Raw genomic sequence first — 19,252 nt, forward strand, 5'->3', positions numbered from 1 at the left:
TCTTCTTTTTTCTCTCTTTCTTAATTCTACTTTGTCAAATCCACAGTAAACAAAGCCATCTAAGAAACAATCCCTATTTAGAATATCCCCACCCTAAATGTAATTGCCTTATATGAAAACCTCTTAAGACTTGCCCACACCTCCCATAATGCACCACAGTAATCCATCAAACAAAAACATCAGTGCATTGAAGGCGAGCCCCCTGTTGAAACTGAGCTCCTAAGACGTATTACCGTTGGTCCCTTGTGGCACTTTGAGCGTCTGCCGGGAGGAGGGGGTTGGTGGGGGTTGGGGTGGGGGTGGCGGGTGGGGTGGGGCGGGGAGGGGGGGTTTGGCTGCCTTGTGTTGCTCCAGTGGCTCCTGCTATCCCGCCCTGTAATACAACACCTACAAAAGACATCAATAGGAGAAGGAACAGGGACGAGTGATGAAAAAAAGGAGTGCTGGAGAGAAATGTCACAATGGATGCTGCAATGTGTTGCAGGAATCAGGAGAAAATAGATACTGAAAGAAAAAGGGAGAGAAACAGAGAGATGAGCTTGGCATGCACTGTGCGGCTCCACAGAGAGACACTTGATCTGCACTACTTGGGCTAATAACTTGCCACTCTAAGCTGCAAGCCTTTCCTCCCAACCTCTCTCTCTTTGGCAAACCTCTCATCACTCTCCCATCATTAGAAGACAGACACCAAGGCCAGAATGGACCGCATGTGATAAGTTTACCTAGAATAAAATGTTTTAAAAATGGTGTGAGGTGACGTTTTTTTTTTTTTTTTTTTTGGTGCTCTCGAAAGAAAGTGGTTGTCGTGAATGCACAAAAGTGTGAACGGAGGTATGACAGCTTGGATGGGACAAAGCTGAAAGAAAACGTGAGACAGGAGAATGGAAAATAAGCAATCCAAAAACCAGCAGAGGACAAAATGTTGACAACATATTCTCATCCCTTGCAGGAGGTCTATATGCACACTCCATATACTCCTACTAGAGAGTCAGACACAAAGACGTAGTTGATGTATTTTAAAAAAAATACATACATATACATATACATATACATATATACGTAAAAGTATTTGGACTCTAGTTTGAATTTCTTCCCCTAAATTCCAGTCAGATTTGTGTGGTTTGAATGTCAGGTTTCAATTTCAGGGCGGGGACGCTGTGAAATAAGTATTTTTTTAAACAGTCCTTCATCTTCTCTTTTACAGAAAGGAGAGACGGTGAAACGAATACGAGAAGAGGTAAGGAAGCTTTACCACGTCAACCTTTTAGCGTCTGCCTCAGTATTAGCATGCAGGATTAACTGTATGCACTGCATATTACGCAATATGCAGGAAAAGTGTTTCTGAGTAGCTGTGTGCATGTTCAGCCAAATCTTTTCCAATGTCTCCTTTTTCTTTGACCACACGTCCAGTAGGATTATCTCTGGAGGAAAAAGAATTCCATGTCAGAAGTCTAATACTGTCTCAGCTGTATAGTGTAGTGTTTGTGTTTATTATTAATAATAGTGATCCTCTGTTTGTGAGTTTTTCAGTCTGAAAAGCACACCGAACAGGAACATTGTCCAAATTGCCTTTTGGGCATCAACTGCACCTTTTCAATTTAAATCATCGCTCTTCGTGATTCACGACCTTATCTCTTGCTACTTTCCTTCCTACCAAATCCCTTTTCTTCCCCGAAACAACTGCCTTTTTAATCTCCATCTGCCCCTCCATTCCCTCTCCTTAAATCTCAAGGGTGCAGCCAAACTAATGCCGCTTGGTTAACTCTTTGTATTAAAACGTAATTAGGTTGACACTGTTGCACTACATTTGATTCTCTCTCTGGCTGTGAGGCTTCTATGTTTTACTTTATGAGGCAGAAGGATAAACAGAGGAGGAGTGAGGTCATTGGACAATGTAGCCCTGCAAGGCTGCTAGATAAACCAGCCAACCATCCGTCCATTCATTCATTCATTCATCCAGCCTGTTATGGCCTTTGTTGCTTCCCGACTGCGTAGGCCTCATCCTGTCACTTGCTCCTCGGGCCTTAAAAAGTCGACGGGAGCATGACTCAGTGGAGTGACTGGAGAAAAATGTTGCAGAGGTCAGAGCACTGTCCGCTGTGTGCTCATGTGACTTAAAATCAGAGAAACACAAGGACACACACTGGAAGGAGAGGAGGGCGAGGGATTGATTGTCTGAGGGCTAAACCCGGAGGAGAAACTCTATAAGGTTATTGGTCGGAGATACAGAAGTGTGCTGTTTAGTGTTTAGACTCACCTCCTTTAGCTCCCTTGACTTTGTTATCTGTGGCTCCTCTGCACTGTACAACATGTCACCCAACACTTTGAAGACTTTTTATAATTAAAACCCAACCACATAAACTTAAACAGAAGAGGTTTACCTTTTAGAAAATAAACGGGTCTGCTCTTTTGCAAAGAGAAAGATTTTTATTGGTACAGTCAATAGCCAGTTAGCTTAGTTAGCATAAGAAGCGAAGCAAAATAACGACCCTGGCTGCGTCGCAAGCTTAAAAAAATTAGCCTTAACTAGCACTTACTGACATCTAACCTACATACTAGTTGTTGTGTTCGATTGCAGTTTGTGTATGGAATCAAAAAAACACAAATAAAAAAGTTCACTGGCAAGATTTGAAGTTGTTTGATGGTGGGTAAGCTTCGGACAATGCTAGGCTAGCAGTTTCCCTGTGAATGTATTTTTCTTTGTTAAGCCCTTTTTGTTCTAAATGGAGAAAAACATTTGAGATACAATTATCTTAGTTAGAACAACAACTGAAAAACAAAGATGACACAACTCTCTCCACAGCTAACACTGTCCACATCTTAGAAAACATTACCTAATTTAAGAAAGTAACACATTAACCTTTGTTTGAAATTATTTTGTTTGTTTTATCCTTGCAAAAAACACAGAGTAAAAGAGTGTTGTTTCTTTTTTAATAGATCGTATAAAACATAGAAGTAGATGCAGTGACATAATCCATTAGCTAAGTGCAGTTTTAAAGTCCAATGATCTCAGATGCCATTTTGGTGTGTATCTGACAAACGGGGCATTTGGAGCCAGCCTCAAGTGGACAGACGAGGAACTGCAGTCTTGCGCTTTTGCATTAGCTTCATTTTCTGACGCCAGAGGTTGCTGCTTGGTCCTCATGCTAAACCATGCTAAGCTAATTAACATGCAGCTTCCTTTAAATTAGCTTCATAGTCACTGTTGCCAATGTCTTCATCTTAATCTCATTTTAAAATTATAACAATGATAACTGTATTTCTACTAACATCAAACTGACCTGTGTCTCCACAGAGCAGCGCTCGGGTCAACATTTCAGAGGGCTCTTGTCCAGAGAGAATCATCACCATCACCGGCTCCACAGACTGCGTCTTCAGAGCTTTCACCATGATCACGTACAAATTGGAGGAGGTAACTGTCACATGCATAATTGAAATCAACTCAACCAAGGACTTCGGGCTCAAAGGATGTTTTTTTTTTTAACAGATGAAATCAGTCATGGTGCAATCAGAAAATATATATTGCAAGTTTTCGTAAGATGTTAAAGTCTTCTTGAAGCCCAAACAATTTGTTTGTGAGAGGTAAAAACAAATTGTAAGAAGCCATTTCACCAGGTTATTACAAGAAATCATTTCCTGATCTTCATCTTGACATCACCACTAATGGGCTTTTATGGGTATTGATTATACTCTAAAAAACTGAAGTGGTGGAAGGAAAAACTTTAGCCGTGTTCCATAACACTCGATGTGCTTTCAGATATGATTACAGTGCAGAGGAAAATTTTGGATAAGTGGATTTAGCTGCTGTTGTGAAGCCATTTCAGAGAAAGTGTTGGTGGAGTGAAGATATGATGTGTTTTACAGTAAATGAGTTGTTTGTTGGGCCATTTCACCTATCAGACTGAGGCTAAATGAACCTTATTTGTACCTGTTATTGAGAGGGATTTGTATATATCCTTATCATCTTCTAATGACCTATAGATGACAGGTACCTCCTGCTTTGTATCTCCATGGTGACTGTCCATCAGCGCACTAATTAAAATGGCAGAGTGAGGAGCTGTCTGCACTCTGATTCAGCATCACTGCGGACTCTGGCAATAAAACAGGTGTTCCCTGCTCAGGTCGACAGTCTTCAGTAAACACACGCTGGCTGGGAGCACAGAGCAGGATTCATTAAAGATCGCTCACACTCACCTCTTTCAACCTCTTGAGTTGCCATGGCAACGTGTTGGCTGACCCACAGCGCGCCACTTCCACCATAGTTGAGTTATTGTTAGTGTGACACCTTTAATTAAAAACAAAGGAGAATAATCTGCTTTTTGGCCACTGAGTATTAGACTTGGCGTTTGTTTCTGTCTCGATGGTTCGCGAGTACACAGGAGCACACGCTCACTTACTTCTTTTATTTGGCAGATGATCACTTGTTCAAACTGTGTGTTTTATCTGCGTTTTATTGAGGAAGAGCCCCCCAACTGCTGCCTCATGAGTGCAAGTTTATGCAAATGAAGTGATCCAACAATGTGAAAGAGATATTCTAATAACACACTAAATAGAGAAACTGTATCATACATGTATTTTGTTTTCGAGATGTTGAGGCACAGCATGCATGAAAGCTGCTTAATCTGTCTATATTGGGGTTCTAACCCACCAGCAATGTAATATGCTTTAGGGATTTAAGCCCGAGCAGCTCTTTGTGTGGCAGTGCTCTCATAACCCGCTGTCTTATTTCCGCCATTTCGCTCTGTTTGCAAAGATGGCACAGTAAAGTATGCGAGTGTTCACAGTTGTTAAGTCGAGGCTCATATTTTTAGATCAAATCCAGAAAATGACGCCCAGAGTCTTGTGATTGTACAGACGAGCTACTAATGAGACGAGACGTCAGAGAGCCTGAGCCGCCTCACTAAATATAGACACGGAGCAGAGACGCACAAGAGCCACATCAGAATACGCTTTTTAAATTTAAGGTTTACGGTTATCGGAAGCATTATGCAGTTTTCCTTTACAAGTTAAATCCCCCGAGGTTACACATCCACACTGTCCCCTTCTTAAGTCAAAATGTTGCAATTTTACTGCGAACACAAACTGTTCAAAAACAAGCAGCGTGCTCTGCATTCTGTCACATATTTGTTGTTGTTTGAGCTCTGATGGGAAGGGAGGCAGTGGATCTTATTTACATTTCAAAGCGTCACAGAGAGACACAGTTCATTAATTAAAAGCTCAGTCTCCACCCACAGCAGAGACGCAGGATGTTTGCTTTACCTGCACTGTGAAATACAGCACCAGTGAGCTTCTCGATCCTTATTCTGTTCATACATAAACTGTCTGCACGATAAATGAACAATATATATATATATACATGTAGATTACATGGAAGAGGTATGGGCATGTTTTTCCTTCAGAACAGCCTGCCACTGAAATCTCCCTATTCAAATATGTCCTTTACTTCCCTTCTCTATCAAACATGGGGAATTTTAAGAGAATCTTTCATTCAATGGTCTATGTTCACAAGTTATTATCCCCACTGTATGTCAAGTATATACATTCAAAAGAACTGTTCAACACTACGTGATGTAAACAGGCAGCTGGAGCCGAGAGACAGTTAGCATAACTAAGCCTAGTTTAGCCCCATAAAACCACACCTTCTGCTGACTTTAGGTCTGGCACAGATGTAACAACAAACACGTTGTCATGCGATACGTTTTGAACATGAGAGGTGGGCAGATTGTTGCCAGCTGTTAGTAGCTTTGTTCAGGCTTCATGATAGGTTAAGCTAACTTGTTTTCTTTTGTAAGCATTCATTTTCTCAACAAACTCAGAGCAAGGACACATAAAAGCACATTACCTCTAAAATGAAATGTGTCTCATGGCAGTTATTTGATCTATCAGAAAAGACGTTTTAGCGATTGAAAATAACGGCACAATATTGTGTGAATGTAACAATCTTCACATTGTATGGCTCTGACTCCTGTAACTTTGACAATGACTCACAAATCAAATAAGCGCATTTCATAAAAATGCACACATTCAGTTGATTTCAAAAGATTTGTCCGGAGAGAAATCCCAAGGTGACTAGTTTCAGGCTGCTTGCAGAAGGTGCTATGTATCAGTCTTCTGTAGCCGACTGAAAGGCACAAAGCACTAAATGCTCAATGGCGTTTGTGTCCCCTTTAAGCCTCTCATATGAGGATTTTACAGCTTTTCAGAGAACCACGATGGACGGGATTGCATACATTACCAGTCAGCCTCCTATGGATTTGAGCATACGTGAAAAATCTGCATGCAGGAGTTAATTAGGTGCAAATGCTGGATTGGTTCTTTGCTCACGCTGCCTCCCAACCAAAGCTCCACCTGACACTTCCAGTATGGATCCCGTTGGCTTTTTTTCTTTCTGTTGTTCAATTCGTTTCGATTTAGTCTAAAGTGAGCTTGGCTGCTGCTCATGTGTAGGGTTCCTGCTTTGTACTTCTTACTGCTGAGGTAATGCTAATAGGCGGTGATATGTTGCCTTGGCTCAACATGATTCAGCATAATTGGCGATCCACTCACATTTTTGCTGTTTGATTTCCAATATTCAAAACTGTCAGCCAAGTTTCTTAATGATTGAAGACTTGATGAAACTGAAATTGAAAGTGTGTTTTGGGTAAATGTGAATCCCAAATAGACAGAATAAAATGAGCCGGACTCAAATTCATTTCTGCACTGTCCTAATTGTTGGAGTTAATCCCTCCAGTGGCTTTTCTCTTTGTCCCTTTCCTTCTTCACTCTGCCTGCTTGATCCGTTTCCACTGGGAATCTTTTTCCCATTTCTCTCCTACATCTCACCACTTTTCCTCTTTGCTCATATCTCCCTCCAGGACCTGACTGCACTGGTGGCCAACGGCACCATCAGCTCCAAGCCACCAGTCACCCTGCGGCTGGTCATCCCTGCCAGCCAGTGTGGTTCTCTCATCGGGAAGGGAGGGGCAAAGATAAAGGAGATCAGAGAGGTGAGCAGCCAGAACGCAAATCTACTCCATCCTCTTCTTCCAGGAAGGTTCAACACTGAAATACGATGAGAACAAAGCTCCCGCAGATGTGGGGAAAAAACAACTGCAGCTAGAGAGGAGAGATATATCATTTACAACAATTCTGCTCTGCTGTGTATTTTGCCCTATTGTCCGTACAAGATGCCTCTATTCAGAAACAATTCAGTTACAGTTCACATATAACATGTTTAAGGTGCTGATCTTAATTATCTACGACTAAAACATAAAAAAATGATGAATGTTGCCGGAAGATTGATTCAGATGTAATAAAAAAACCCTTGAAGATGCACAAACATATTTATAAAGAAGTGATTAAAGAGTGTACATAATGATAGCAACCATGTGTGTCTGTACTGGCTGTTGACACACTTTGATGCATTGTGCTAAATGCTAACAGAGGCAGGCTAACACAGTCATCATGACAATGCGAAAATGGAGATCTTCAGCAGGTTTAATGTTAAGGATATCTTTTTTGCAAGTTATATATGAACAAAAACATTGTTTCTTAATCATGTAATGTTTATTATGACGTGTGCCTCTGCCTTCTTGGCCAGGTCACCACTGTGAAAGAGACCTTGATCTCAATGGCTTAATTACCTGGTTAAAAAAAGGTTAAATCAAAAAAATAAAAATAAAATTTCCCCTTTGTTATTTTTCAAAATCAGAGTTTGAAACTCTTTCAATGAATTTGCTTAAAAAAGATGATTGTGTGGCAGTTTGAATTTTCCCTCAGCTGTTGAGATACTTCAGGAAGTAATTATAGGGCGGTGATATGCATATAGCAAACTAGAATTCAGAAAGTAAGTCATTGCATAGTTTAGGACTTGGATTGAAAAAGCCTCATCGCTCTTAGTTAGCAGTCCGGCTCTGATAACCCCCAGAGACCTGCTATCAGCCCATCTAAGAGGGCACTCAGGCTCAAAGCGGTAGAGACACATTTCTATATGATAAGAAGTCCGCTAATTTAAGTTCAACAATGACAGGTCTGGGATCAAAGTCAGTGGTATTCTTCCTATGTGGACTAAGATCCCAAATAAAGATTTGATCCAATCCAAAGAATCTATCCAACATGTGCACTTACACTGTCACTGGACCACGTCATGGATTTAGACTATTACAGCACATAATTAGAGACAATGCAGCCTGGATTGATTCACTTCATACAACACTCAGTATGACTCAGCAGTGTCGACTTTAAAAGAGAAAACCTCCTGACTACACTGATGCTCAGTTCAAACATCAGGATTAGACTGATCAGAGCTCTGCTGCCAGAGACATCTGACTCTGTAACTTTAGCTTTGTACCGATCCACAAATAGAGTCCCTCTCATTTTCTGTGGTAAGACGCTTTTTTATTGTCCCGTACATAACCCAAGTTTGTTTCAGTTACAGATTTGTTGTGTTTGGTTGCTAGAGGACACAGGCGCTCATATAGAAGCATTTTGTTATGTGTGTGGTTCAACAATAGCCTCCAGAAACACTGCAGTCTGATACAGACATCGACAGTGCAGATAAAAAAAAAAGGCACTGCTTCATGCCTGCAGACATGCTTTATTAAAAATGAAATAGCTAGAATTGTGAGAATCAGATGACTTTTCACTTTTTGTAACCTATCCGGTCTTGACGTTCAACAAACTAAGTCTTTCTTTGTTTTTGACGGTATTTGCGGGAAAATATAAGGTCAGCAGAGCCAGCAGAGGAAACCCAGAACACTGCCATGTCTGTATATAATCACCCCTGGTCTAATCAGTGGAATCAAACGTAATCTCTTTTTGTTAAACCCCTATCATTTGCAGAGCACCGGAGCTCAGATACAGGTGGCAGGGGATTTGCTGCCCAACTCTACTGAGCGAGGGGTGACGATATCTGGGAATCAGGAGTCTGTAATCCAGTGTGTCAAACTCATCTGCACGGTAATCCTGGAGGTAGGAAGTGTCCCATTCCTCTTTTCATTCACCTAGCTGACATTTTGTCAGAGCTCTGCCGCCGCCTCTGCGATGTGATGGAAATAATTGCTGTTAATGTGCATGTTTCATTTCCCCAGTCATTGTCTATTCCACTGCAGCAGAAGTTATTGCATTTTTAGTAGGCTGTCTTAGCCTTCTGTGTTATGTAACGCTCTCTCTCAAAGAAGTCGACTAGATATCGAGTGCTACAGAAGAGGCAGTCTGTTCCGCTATCTTCATCTTACATAAAGGACGTACGCTGTTCCTTTAGTGTTTGGACCTCCTGTGCTTTAATCTGCCGGGTTAAGACATCACATGGAGCTGAAAAGGTGCCGCTCAGGTCAGAGCTCGATATTGTCGGAGAGGACACTAAGCTGCTAAGAAAAAAAACAAACCGCCCCGCAGTGAAATCTGTCCACCTTTGGACAACAGCTCTCTTGAGAAAATCGAGGAGGAGATGAGAGAAAAAAAAACAACCCCCGAGCACAGTTTCTCCCTGTGTGTTCATGGAAGTGCACAAGTCCTTTTTGTTTTAGCATCGCAGCTGGACCTGACTGACTAATTGCTAGTTTGATCCAGTTTTCCAGGGCTTTCTTCAAAGGCTTCCAACTTTCATTAGGATTCTGTACCAGCGGCCGCTTGCTTTTGGCTCCAAGATTTAAATTATGCAAAGTTATACAAAGAATTTGCTGTGACTGCTGCGGCAGAAAAGATGCTCTACATTTGAAATCCCGAAACAGCATCACCAACATTGCAGCCACTTGATAAGATATACAGTGTCATGTACACTGTATAATCCCCCCTTTTTTTATTAGTGTTTGAAGTATTTTATCTTCCCATTTCTTCTTGTCAGTGAATTCTTGATTTATCCAGAGGTTGAACCGCTGCAGAGCCTGCAGCTCCAATGTAAACTGAAGCTCAGAGCTGTTCTCCACAAAGAGCTCTCACTCCAACACTTTCATTTTTCAATGAATGAGTAATATAATCAAAAGAGAAACAAGGCAGGGAATAATGCCCGTGTCATTAGCACTTTAGTTTGTCATTAATTGTTAGTGTCTCCTTATGTAGTGTAACAGTATTTTTATTCCGTATTGCTTCACTTTTGTGGTGCTGTGGAGATTTCAGGGGATGAGAATATTTTTTTCATGTCTGTAAAGTTACTGTAGAGGACATCAAACACCCCTGACTGTTGTCTTGTTTCTGAATCCATAGTCTCCCCCAAAGGGTGCCACCATCCCTTATCGGCCGAGCCCCTCACCAGCTACTGTCCTCATCGCAGGGAATCAGGTGAGAGAGTGAGACCTTAACACACAACGAGGCTCAGTTCATCATGATACACACATCAAAGTGATTCTCACACTGTGAGCTGAATCCCCGTTTGCAGTTCTAGGGGCTTAACGGGGGTTAGTAAAGCGGAGTATGAATCCTGCTTCCTGTAGGAACAATAAGAGAACTTTCAAGGTAGTTTGGCTGTAATTATTAGTGTTGTTCTGTGTACAAACAACATTAAAAATGCTGAAGAAGATTTTAAAAGGGAGAAATATTAGGTGTGAGCTTATTCAAGTAAAATTAAAAAGAGGTTGATAAGGTGAGGATCTTGCTCGTCTTTTTCTGTCATTTGGACAAAGTTTAAGATAAAAGGATAAAAAGGCTTACAGCCCGTGTTCTTTATACTTTTTAATGAAAGAATAATGGACTGGATTCCTCAAGGACAAGTATTGATTTTTACAAACTAAGATGTTTACATTTGGGTCAAAACAATCAGGAGTCTACAGTCATGCTGGTGGCTCTGAAAATCTTGCTTCCAATTACTACAGTATGCCATCATACAGACGTTTAGCAAGTACCTTGTTTACTATTCTATTCCTTCATCCTTTAGAATAATTAGCATCCTAACTTAGTACTTAACACATAGTATGGCTGAGAGTGATGAGAACATCCCTGGTTGATGGACATAAAAAAAAATGCCAACATGTTGGATAGCAAGTTTTACAGCAATTCTTATTTTTCTCATATTTAAACCTGAGTTATATTTACCAACATATTGACCTGTGGGTGGAGACAGAAGAAAAGTTGATGGATGACCAAAGATGTTGCAATTGATTCAGTGGGAAACATGAATATGCTTTGTTATCAGTTTCATTGCAGTGCTACCAATAAAGACAGAAAACAATAAAGTCCCACCACATCCAGAGGGGGAAACAATTCACAGCTCTCCATTGACTCAGTATTCTGTGAAGGATCCTTGGTTTCTTTATTTTTCTCTGAAAAACAAAAAAAAAGAATAACAGCAGTGGTCTGAAATCTGCTGAGTGGCTGGATGCACTACAGGCAGGGTTAAGAACCCGAAGCTAAGTATTTGTAAACTGCCTGACAGTAAAACTGAACCTTTACAAAGACTGAAGTGGATACAGGCAATAAGACGAGATGCATCAGCAGGAAGAAGAGGAAAGCTATGGGACACTTGGTATGCCTTTGTACACGGAAAGCCTTGGTTGGTGCTCTTCTCATGCCAAGCTTTTATTAGATCTTTTATAACATCGGGGATGTAACTTTCAAAGAGCTGAGGGTATATGCCTTGATTATTATTTTATGAATCACAGTTTCTCGTTTGGCCAGACAAGATGTGGAGGTTGAGGATTAAATAACGCGATGCAGTGCCTGGGTTGGATCATTGTATGATTAAATAGACACATTACCTGGTGATTGATAACATAGTTGTAAATGTCAATGACTTTCACTTCTGGCCCTTCAGAAAGATCATTTCAGATCCTCATACATGGCACTTACAAGTTATCTTCTGACACATTTACATCTCTTGTTTTGAAGCTCTTAATGAGGACTTTTTAATTCAGTAATGATGAATACATGTGGCTATATGACCGACAAAGCAAACAAGAACATTCACTGAGGGGATTGATCATTTCTCTATAGTTATTTGTCTCCCACTGCTGCCACTGTAGTGGTGTAAAACAAGTCGATTATAGGGCAGCTCATTTTGTAGAGGTTTTTTTTTTTTTCAAGATTGCTTTTTGGGCTTTGGGCATTTATTTGACAGCACAGATATACAGAAAGGTAGGGAGAAAGGGTTGGGGAAGTCACGCACCAAACAGCATCCAGATCAGGAGTTGAACCTGTGACCAGTGCAAACAGGACTTAAAGCCCCTGTAGTTCCTCATGGGACGCCTGACCTGCCAACTGAGCTAAATCAACACTCATATCTACAGTCTTTAAAACATTTACCTTAAAACCAGCTAACATCAGCTGACTCATTTTGTATTGTCACCTTGACGGTGGAGCAACAAAACCAATTAAAACTTTGACCTGATTTTGACGGAAACAGAGAGTAAGGGCATCATTGCAATCTGAGGATTCAACCTCTGGGTGCCATGGATCTACTTAACCTTGTGAAAAATCCACTTTATAATTGTAGGGATATTTCAGTTGGTGTTTTTATTTGTGGGGGGGAGGGGAGGGGAGGGGGATTGTATTCATACATTTTGAGTTTAACCAATCAATCAGCACAGTTAGAAAGGAAACACCCACCTCTCATGGGCAAAGGAAGACAAAAAGGAGTAAGAAAAATAAAGCAAGACAGAGCCAATTTAGACAACAACAAAACATGCTCTTTTAGGTTGCCAAACAAAACAGTACCGACTGTGAAAGAGTCTCAGTGTGTCTCATTGATTTAGGATGGTACATAAATACATGGCTCCTCTATGCAGAGTAGACACATCGGTTTGTACAAACTTACACAAGCTTATACATTAAATACAACAAGACTGTTTGCCACATCTTGTCAAAGGTTGGAGAACAGATTCCATAATGCTAATGGGGCTTTCAATTTTCAAGACCAGGAGATTAGCATTTGCGGCTGACATGCTAACTTTCAAAGCCTACACAAAACTCAAAATCAATGGGAATGAAGTCAGGGAGAGGGTTTCATTATTGATCCGATGTTTTTTCTTGGCTCGTGTGGAAACACTACTCGTGTAGGTGCTCCTTGGTGGGGGATTGGGTTTTTGAGTGTGTGTGTGTGTGTGTGCACGTGAGTGTGGGGTTGAGTGGTGCAGATGCGGCTGTTTGAGAAGGGACAGATATCCACCCTCCTATGGAGCAAGTCACAAGATTAGGGAGTGAGCCTGGAGGTCTGCCTGCCGTCTCCTGCAGCTCCAGCAGCAGCCAGATATTCTGCATAGCTGTCAGCAGTTCTGACGCCGTTTGTGCTGCCTCAGACTCCGCTCAATTTACCGAATGGCTTTGTGTTTTTGATATTCCCCGTAATAAGCTATCAAATTAAACCCGGGGCGAGGCACTGGTCACTGGGAGAGGTTTTAATGAAGGCTGCGCAGTGATAAGGGATGTTTGTATAATTTGTCAGAGGAGGAAATGAAGTGGAATGGGAAAGGGTCTGAGGATGAGTCATGGCCTATAAGCCTGTTAGGTGTGCTAAAGTGTCAGAAATGCAGCCTCCAGAGACCATCTCAGGACAAATTTGATCTGCACTGAAAGCCTTAAAAAATGTGGAATTGGAAGTAATAAGTCATTATTTTTATGTCACATTTACTAAAGAGGGTTTTAGCTAGTGAGCACATATGTACACTATCACAACCCTGATTGCTAAAGTAAAGACTGTAAGCTGATATAAGCTAGGGCTGGGCAACACATCAAGTATTTAACATCAATCAATATATTGATTAGTAGGATACAGGGTAAGACAGTGTCGTATATCCATATAGATTATGTTGCGTTAATGTAACATTATACGTTTTTTCTGTAGAGCCGCCTGTTTGCCCTTTTTTCTCCTCCCACTATCTGTCTCTCTTCACCCTGCACCGCCTCTCTTCCTCCACCAGGGGAACGCAAAAACTGCTCTCATAACAAAAAACACAGCTGTGTGAATGTATTTATGCTGGAAAGGAACATTTGTTATTTATTTGATTTGATTGATTTATGGTTTATTTAATAGGGACAGATACAAGGGAGCATTTTAATTGAATATGATTATTTTTTCACAAACTGGTGGCTCATTTTTACATCATATTTCATGTCCATGTTGACATTGTGCTGCAGGCTGTAAATAAAAATGCCTGCGTGACATTTGGCTCATGTGGATTTGACTTTGAACTAACTTTGTTCATGTTGTTCCTTCACAGAAAAAAAAGAGATCTGTATTATAAACCATTCAGCTTGCTGTAAAAATATTGAGATATCATTCTTTGGTCCATATCATCTAGGTCTTATATAAACGTGAAGGTATTTCAGTGATGACCGATATATTTGTCATGTCTTCTTTCATGTGTTGTAGGTGTTTGAGGCGTCAGAATTTGCACCCCACCCTCTGTACTCAGTCACCCAGGGGGGCCTGGACCTACAACAGGTAACTGGTTGAAAACTCTGTTCCTCTGAATTTCAAAAAAAACTCTCTTTAAAAATCTGCTCACATCTCTCAAACACTGCTCTTTAACTTCATGGTGAACTGCAGGAATCACTTTAAGGTCTGTGTGGATCTGAGTGGTGAGTGAGAGCGAGGGCTTATGTTGCATGTCCAAATTTACACAGTCCATCATCTGGCGCAAGGCATTAAAAACAACAGCTGAACGTAAGCTGTAGCTATTGTTCTCCCCCCCTGTCATAAGAGCTATAACCCCCTCCTGAAACTCGATGCCATCACACAGCACCACCGCAGCTCCGCCGGCTTCTTTTTTTGTCCTGGCCAGCTCTGCACCAGAAACATTTCAGCTTTACGGATATTCCTCCCATGACAGCAATAGCAGATGCTGTCATAATATCAGAACGGGACCATAAGCCTATGACAAATCAGGCTTAGATTGAAAAAAAAGAAGAAAGTAATCATGAATAATGATTTTTAAAAAGTTAACAGTTTTGATCACTCATGCTGTAAATGAGGGGATTATTGCCTCCGATTTGATCTGTTTTTGTTTGTTTTTCCGCCTAATAAAAACAAAGCTGTAATGCACTGATGCACTATAATGGTCAGGATCTCCTCTTCACTTTATGACCACGTAGGACTACGAGCCAGACTGCTGGCGTCAGGAAGAATTGAATTAGAACAGAGACAGAGAGAGATTGAGAGACCGACAGAGAGAGAGAGACAGATGGAGAGATGGGTGGATGGATGGACAGACGGACGGATGGATGGATGGATAAAAAGATGGATGGATGGATTGATAGATGGACAGATAGGTGGATGGAGGAAAGGACGGATGGATGGATGGACAGATGGATAGAAAGATAGATGGATGTACAGATGGAGAGATGGGTGGATGGATGGACGGACGGATTGAAGGATTGAAGGATGGATAAAATGATGGATGGATGGATTGATAGATGGACAGATAGGTGGATGGACGGATTGATGGAGGAAAGGACAGATGGATGGACAGATGGATAGAAAGATGGATGAATGGATGGATGAATGATGGACAGATGGATAGAAAGATGGATGAATGGATGGACAGATGGATAGAAAGATAGGTGGATGGACAGATGGATGGACAGATGGATAGAAAGATGGATGGATTTACAGGTAGGTAGATAGATAAATAGATAGATAGATAGATAAATAGATAACTAGATAGAGAGATAGATAAATAGATAGATAGATAGATAGATAGATAGATAGATAGATAGAGAGAGAGATAGATAGATAGATAGATAGATAGATGAAGTGAGGGTTCAGTGGGTGCGATTGTGTTGGGGAGAGAAAAGGGGGTTAACATATGTGAGTCTGAATTATTCAGTGTAAGGGGGGAGGGGTGACGCTGCAGGTAGAGCGGAGACGATGAAAGGAGTAAGAATGAGCGAGAGACATTTCTGCAACATACGGAGCAAATAAAGGTCAAATAATGGAGATTGTTTCTTAGTGTTTTCACATGAATAAATAACCATCCATCTTCAATAAGAAGGGAAAGAAACTGTTTGCATTATTGACGGTTTCTGCCCTGAATTTTACATGACTTACAGCTAATTGGCTAATCGTGTTAAACACCAGTTAAAGCTGAAAACAGGAACTATTTGCATCTAATAAATGCTTTTAACAAATCTCCTGAAGGGGCAGTTCACCTGATTTACCGCTTGTCGTATATTGAGCTTTATTTGCCCTGATAGCTTCATGGTGTCTGTTTTTATTAAAATAAAATACTTGCTAAGGACATTTTTTTTTTTTAACTCAAGTTAAGCAGTTAGTTACTCCATGATATTTAGTATGAGAATGTGATAATTAAATGTAATTGATGTTTATTTTCTCTGTTTCTGTGATTGATGATGGACACTTTATCTACCTCAATAACAAATAGGTCATTTGGATTTCTGTTATTTATCTGAGTAATAAGTAATAAGTTCATTCTTTGATCCTGAACTTTAGTAAGTTCACTTTTCAGAAGGACACACTACACTTCTCTTTGCTCTATAAGTGGTTTAAATAAAAGAATGGTTTATTATGCATTCATCCTTATCAGCAGTGATGTTGCTGTTGAGCCCCACACATTTGAAGTTAAAGCTAATTTAAATAACTTAAAACACACACAAAGAACAAAAAATGAAAATGCCTGAGTATTCCAAAATGAAGTTGTTGTTTTTTTTTGTGTCAGGACAGTCCTCCAAAACTTCTCACAAAATTGACTTAACGGTCCTTAAAAGATTCCCACACGAGTGCACTCTGTCTAGAAAGAAATGTTCCTGCTAAATATTTTATATTTCATCTTTTATGCTGGGAGAACAAACTTCCATTAACCTACATTTCATCCCGTTGGAGGCAGAAACTCTGACGTTATTTCAAAACCTGGACGAAATAACACTCAAACTCTGGTTTCTGTCTGCACCGAGACAGACGTGTAGATGTAAGCCATCAAATGTGCTCAGTGTGATGGAACACCTCCTCCTCTGTATAAATTCAGGGCTGAACCATAACAACTAATTTTTCTTATTGTAAAGAACTGGCTTGTATTGACAATGAGGCACTTCCATTAAGAGGCTGCAGATTTATGGCCTGTGTGTGATGTTTTATTGCTGTAATTTACCTAATGCAGGATGCTCTACTGTTCCAGGCCTACACTTTGCAAAACCAATACGGCATTCCACACTCAGAGGTACGGCCATTTGTGGAAATATATTAATTGAATACAGCATGAGTAGTTGATGGTTTTAGTGCATTATGCTCTGCTTTCTGTTCTGCAGCTGGCTAAGCTACATCAGCTGTCTATGCAGCAAGGCCTGAGTCCCATGGCCCAGCCTGCTTCCACCATGATACCTGGTATGTATAGCTCTAACAATAAGTCACTGTAAGTTCTGGATTGTCTGACAGACAATCAAATGGTAGAAAGAGAACTGCCTTGGCTGTCTTCTTTGCGCTGCTCTTTTATCTGTAACTTGTCTCCGATTTTCGACCTGTATTAGACATGAGAAGAAAAGAATCGCTTACATTAGCCGCACTGATTATGAGCTTGTGTCAGTGAGGAGGGAGGAGAAGAGGCTTTATAGTTCGCTCATAGAAACTATTATATGTGAAATGATACATTCGGCAGAGTCAGAGAACTGGGGGACAGAAAAGAATGAGTGCGGCGTTAAACATCAGTCCATTAAAATGGAAATTAACTGCTTTACTATATCTAGCACTTCTCAGCTCAAAGGTTTTAGGTTTTTTTTCAGCGGCTCGTGAATAGTGTTTTTTGTGAGGCTACACTGACTAAAAGAGTCGAATGAATAATAAAATGTCTGATATGTCAATTTTATTCAGTGGATGCTTGTATTTTCTCTCATCAGGGATGGACTCCAATTCTCAGACATCTCAGGAGCTGCTTATTCCCAATGATGTAAGGAGAACAACAACTTACTTTTACACTGTTTATTCTCTGGGTTGTTTGTGGGGGGTTTTTTCGACAAGGAGGAAAAAACAGGAAATCGTCGCTCATCTCAGATGTTCAGAGCACAGGAGCAGGGATTTTAGATGCAGTAGCTGCAACTGCAGAGCCTTCAAAAGAGATGGGAGACATGTTGGCAACTTCCTAATTATCCCCATTATTCTAACCTCAGACTAACCCAAGGTTAAAGGGATTCTGAGCTGATATGGATCCTTTGGCATTATTGTCTGTGCTGCAGTTGCAGTGTCTTAGAGTGACTCCCATGAGTGCTCAGTAAATCCTCTCATGTTCCCTGACCTACTTAGAGGCTGTCTGCTGTCAAAACAGCCAATAAGAAAACAGACAAAGATCCTTTCCTCTCTTCACTTAGCCTTAGCCTCCGCTAGGGTCTGATGAGATGTCTCTCCGATCTGAGAGTGGAAATCATAAATACAGAGGATTACTTTTATTTTTTGGGGGCCAGTTTTGACTTTATTGGATAGGACAGCTGAACAGATACAGGGCATGTTGGGAGGACAGAGTGGGGGAGGAGAGAGTGGGGGATGGCATGCAACAAAGGGCTGAGGATTCGAACCCACAGCCGCTGCATCAAGGACTGCAGTTTGTGTACATCTAGCGCCCCCAGAGGTTCACTTTAAATGAAAGTCACACTCAGTTTCCCTTATACCCTTTCCAAATACATCGGCTGCTTTTTGACAGAAAGCATCTGGCTGTTAATTGCAGTTATTTACTTCCTATTGAATTTAATTATCTAAAAAAAAAAAAAAGAGAAGGAAAGCTCTCTTCTGAGAGAAAATTAAGTAATGAGTCCATTTATAATGTATGACTTAATCTGCAGATGTTATCCCCGGTACAAAACACGGCCACAATCATCCAGAAGAAGGAAATATTGTTCTAAAAAATGAGTCTACGACAATGTGTTAGTTTATCTCTTAATACTCTCTGACTCCATCAAGCTAATAACTTCCTAATAAAGAAATACAACTTTTCATTAAACAGCTGGGCATTGTAGTTTTTAGCACAAGTCACTCAGATGGTAGTAAATGGTGTCTTTTCTTGATTGTTTGTTTGTAATTGCAGATTTGTACAGCAGTGGTGTAACAAAATAATTAAAATACGCTCATGTTAAGAAACATATTCCAGAGGATAACAGGGGGCACACTGGTGTATTAACAGTTGTTTTGTAGTTTTCTTACATTTCCTAAAGAGTATTTTTTAAACATTATCAGCCCTATATTGCAGTTTTCGTTGTACGTTTCAACAAAAACGACCGAGTCATTTCTGTCATTAAAATACTTTTGAGTGACTTTTTTTCATTTTAAAGTCCAGAAAGGAGATTGATTAGTTTCCTCTGTACTGTAAAGGATACATGCACTACCCCTCAGCCACATTTCTGAAAT

General features: G+C 40.6%; 1 protein-coding gene across 3 annotated transcripts in view; it reads left to right on the forward strand.

Moving 5' to 3' along the window:
• The window catches only part of pcbp4 (poly(rC) binding protein 4), a 40,524-nt gene that overhangs the window by 16,458 nt on the left and 4,814 nt on the right, over positions 1 to 19,252 (forward strand). For 2 of the 3 annotated variants that reach the window (XM_020629548.3, XM_020629547.3), the window contains exons 4-12: positions 1,205 to 1,237; positions 3,296 to 3,412; positions 6,855 to 6,986; positions 8,821 to 8,949; positions 10,183 to 10,257; positions 14,279 to 14,350; positions 17,022 to 17,081; positions 17,170 to 17,245; positions 17,755 to 17,804. In XM_020629548.3, coding sequence (XP_020485204.1) covers positions 1,205 to 1,237; positions 3,296 to 3,412; positions 6,855 to 6,986; positions 8,821 to 8,949; positions 10,183 to 10,257; positions 14,279 to 14,350; positions 17,022 to 17,081; positions 17,170 to 17,245; positions 17,755 to 17,804 — 744 coding nt within the window. The remainder of the gene's footprint in view (positions 1 to 1,204; positions 1,238 to 3,295; positions 3,413 to 6,854; positions 6,987 to 8,820; positions 8,950 to 10,182; positions 10,258 to 14,278; positions 14,351 to 17,021; positions 17,082 to 17,169; positions 17,246 to 17,754; positions 17,805 to 19,252) is intronic. The other variant, XM_020629549.3, reaches the window with a different exon arrangement.

The sequence above is a fragment of the Labrus bergylta genome, chromosome 12 (assembly GCF_963930695.1).
Source record: "Labrus bergylta chromosome 12, fLabBer1.1, whole genome shotgun sequence".
In the NCBI taxonomy this organism is placed as follows: Eukaryota; Metazoa; Chordata; class Actinopteri; order Labriformes; family Labridae; genus Labrus; species Labrus bergylta.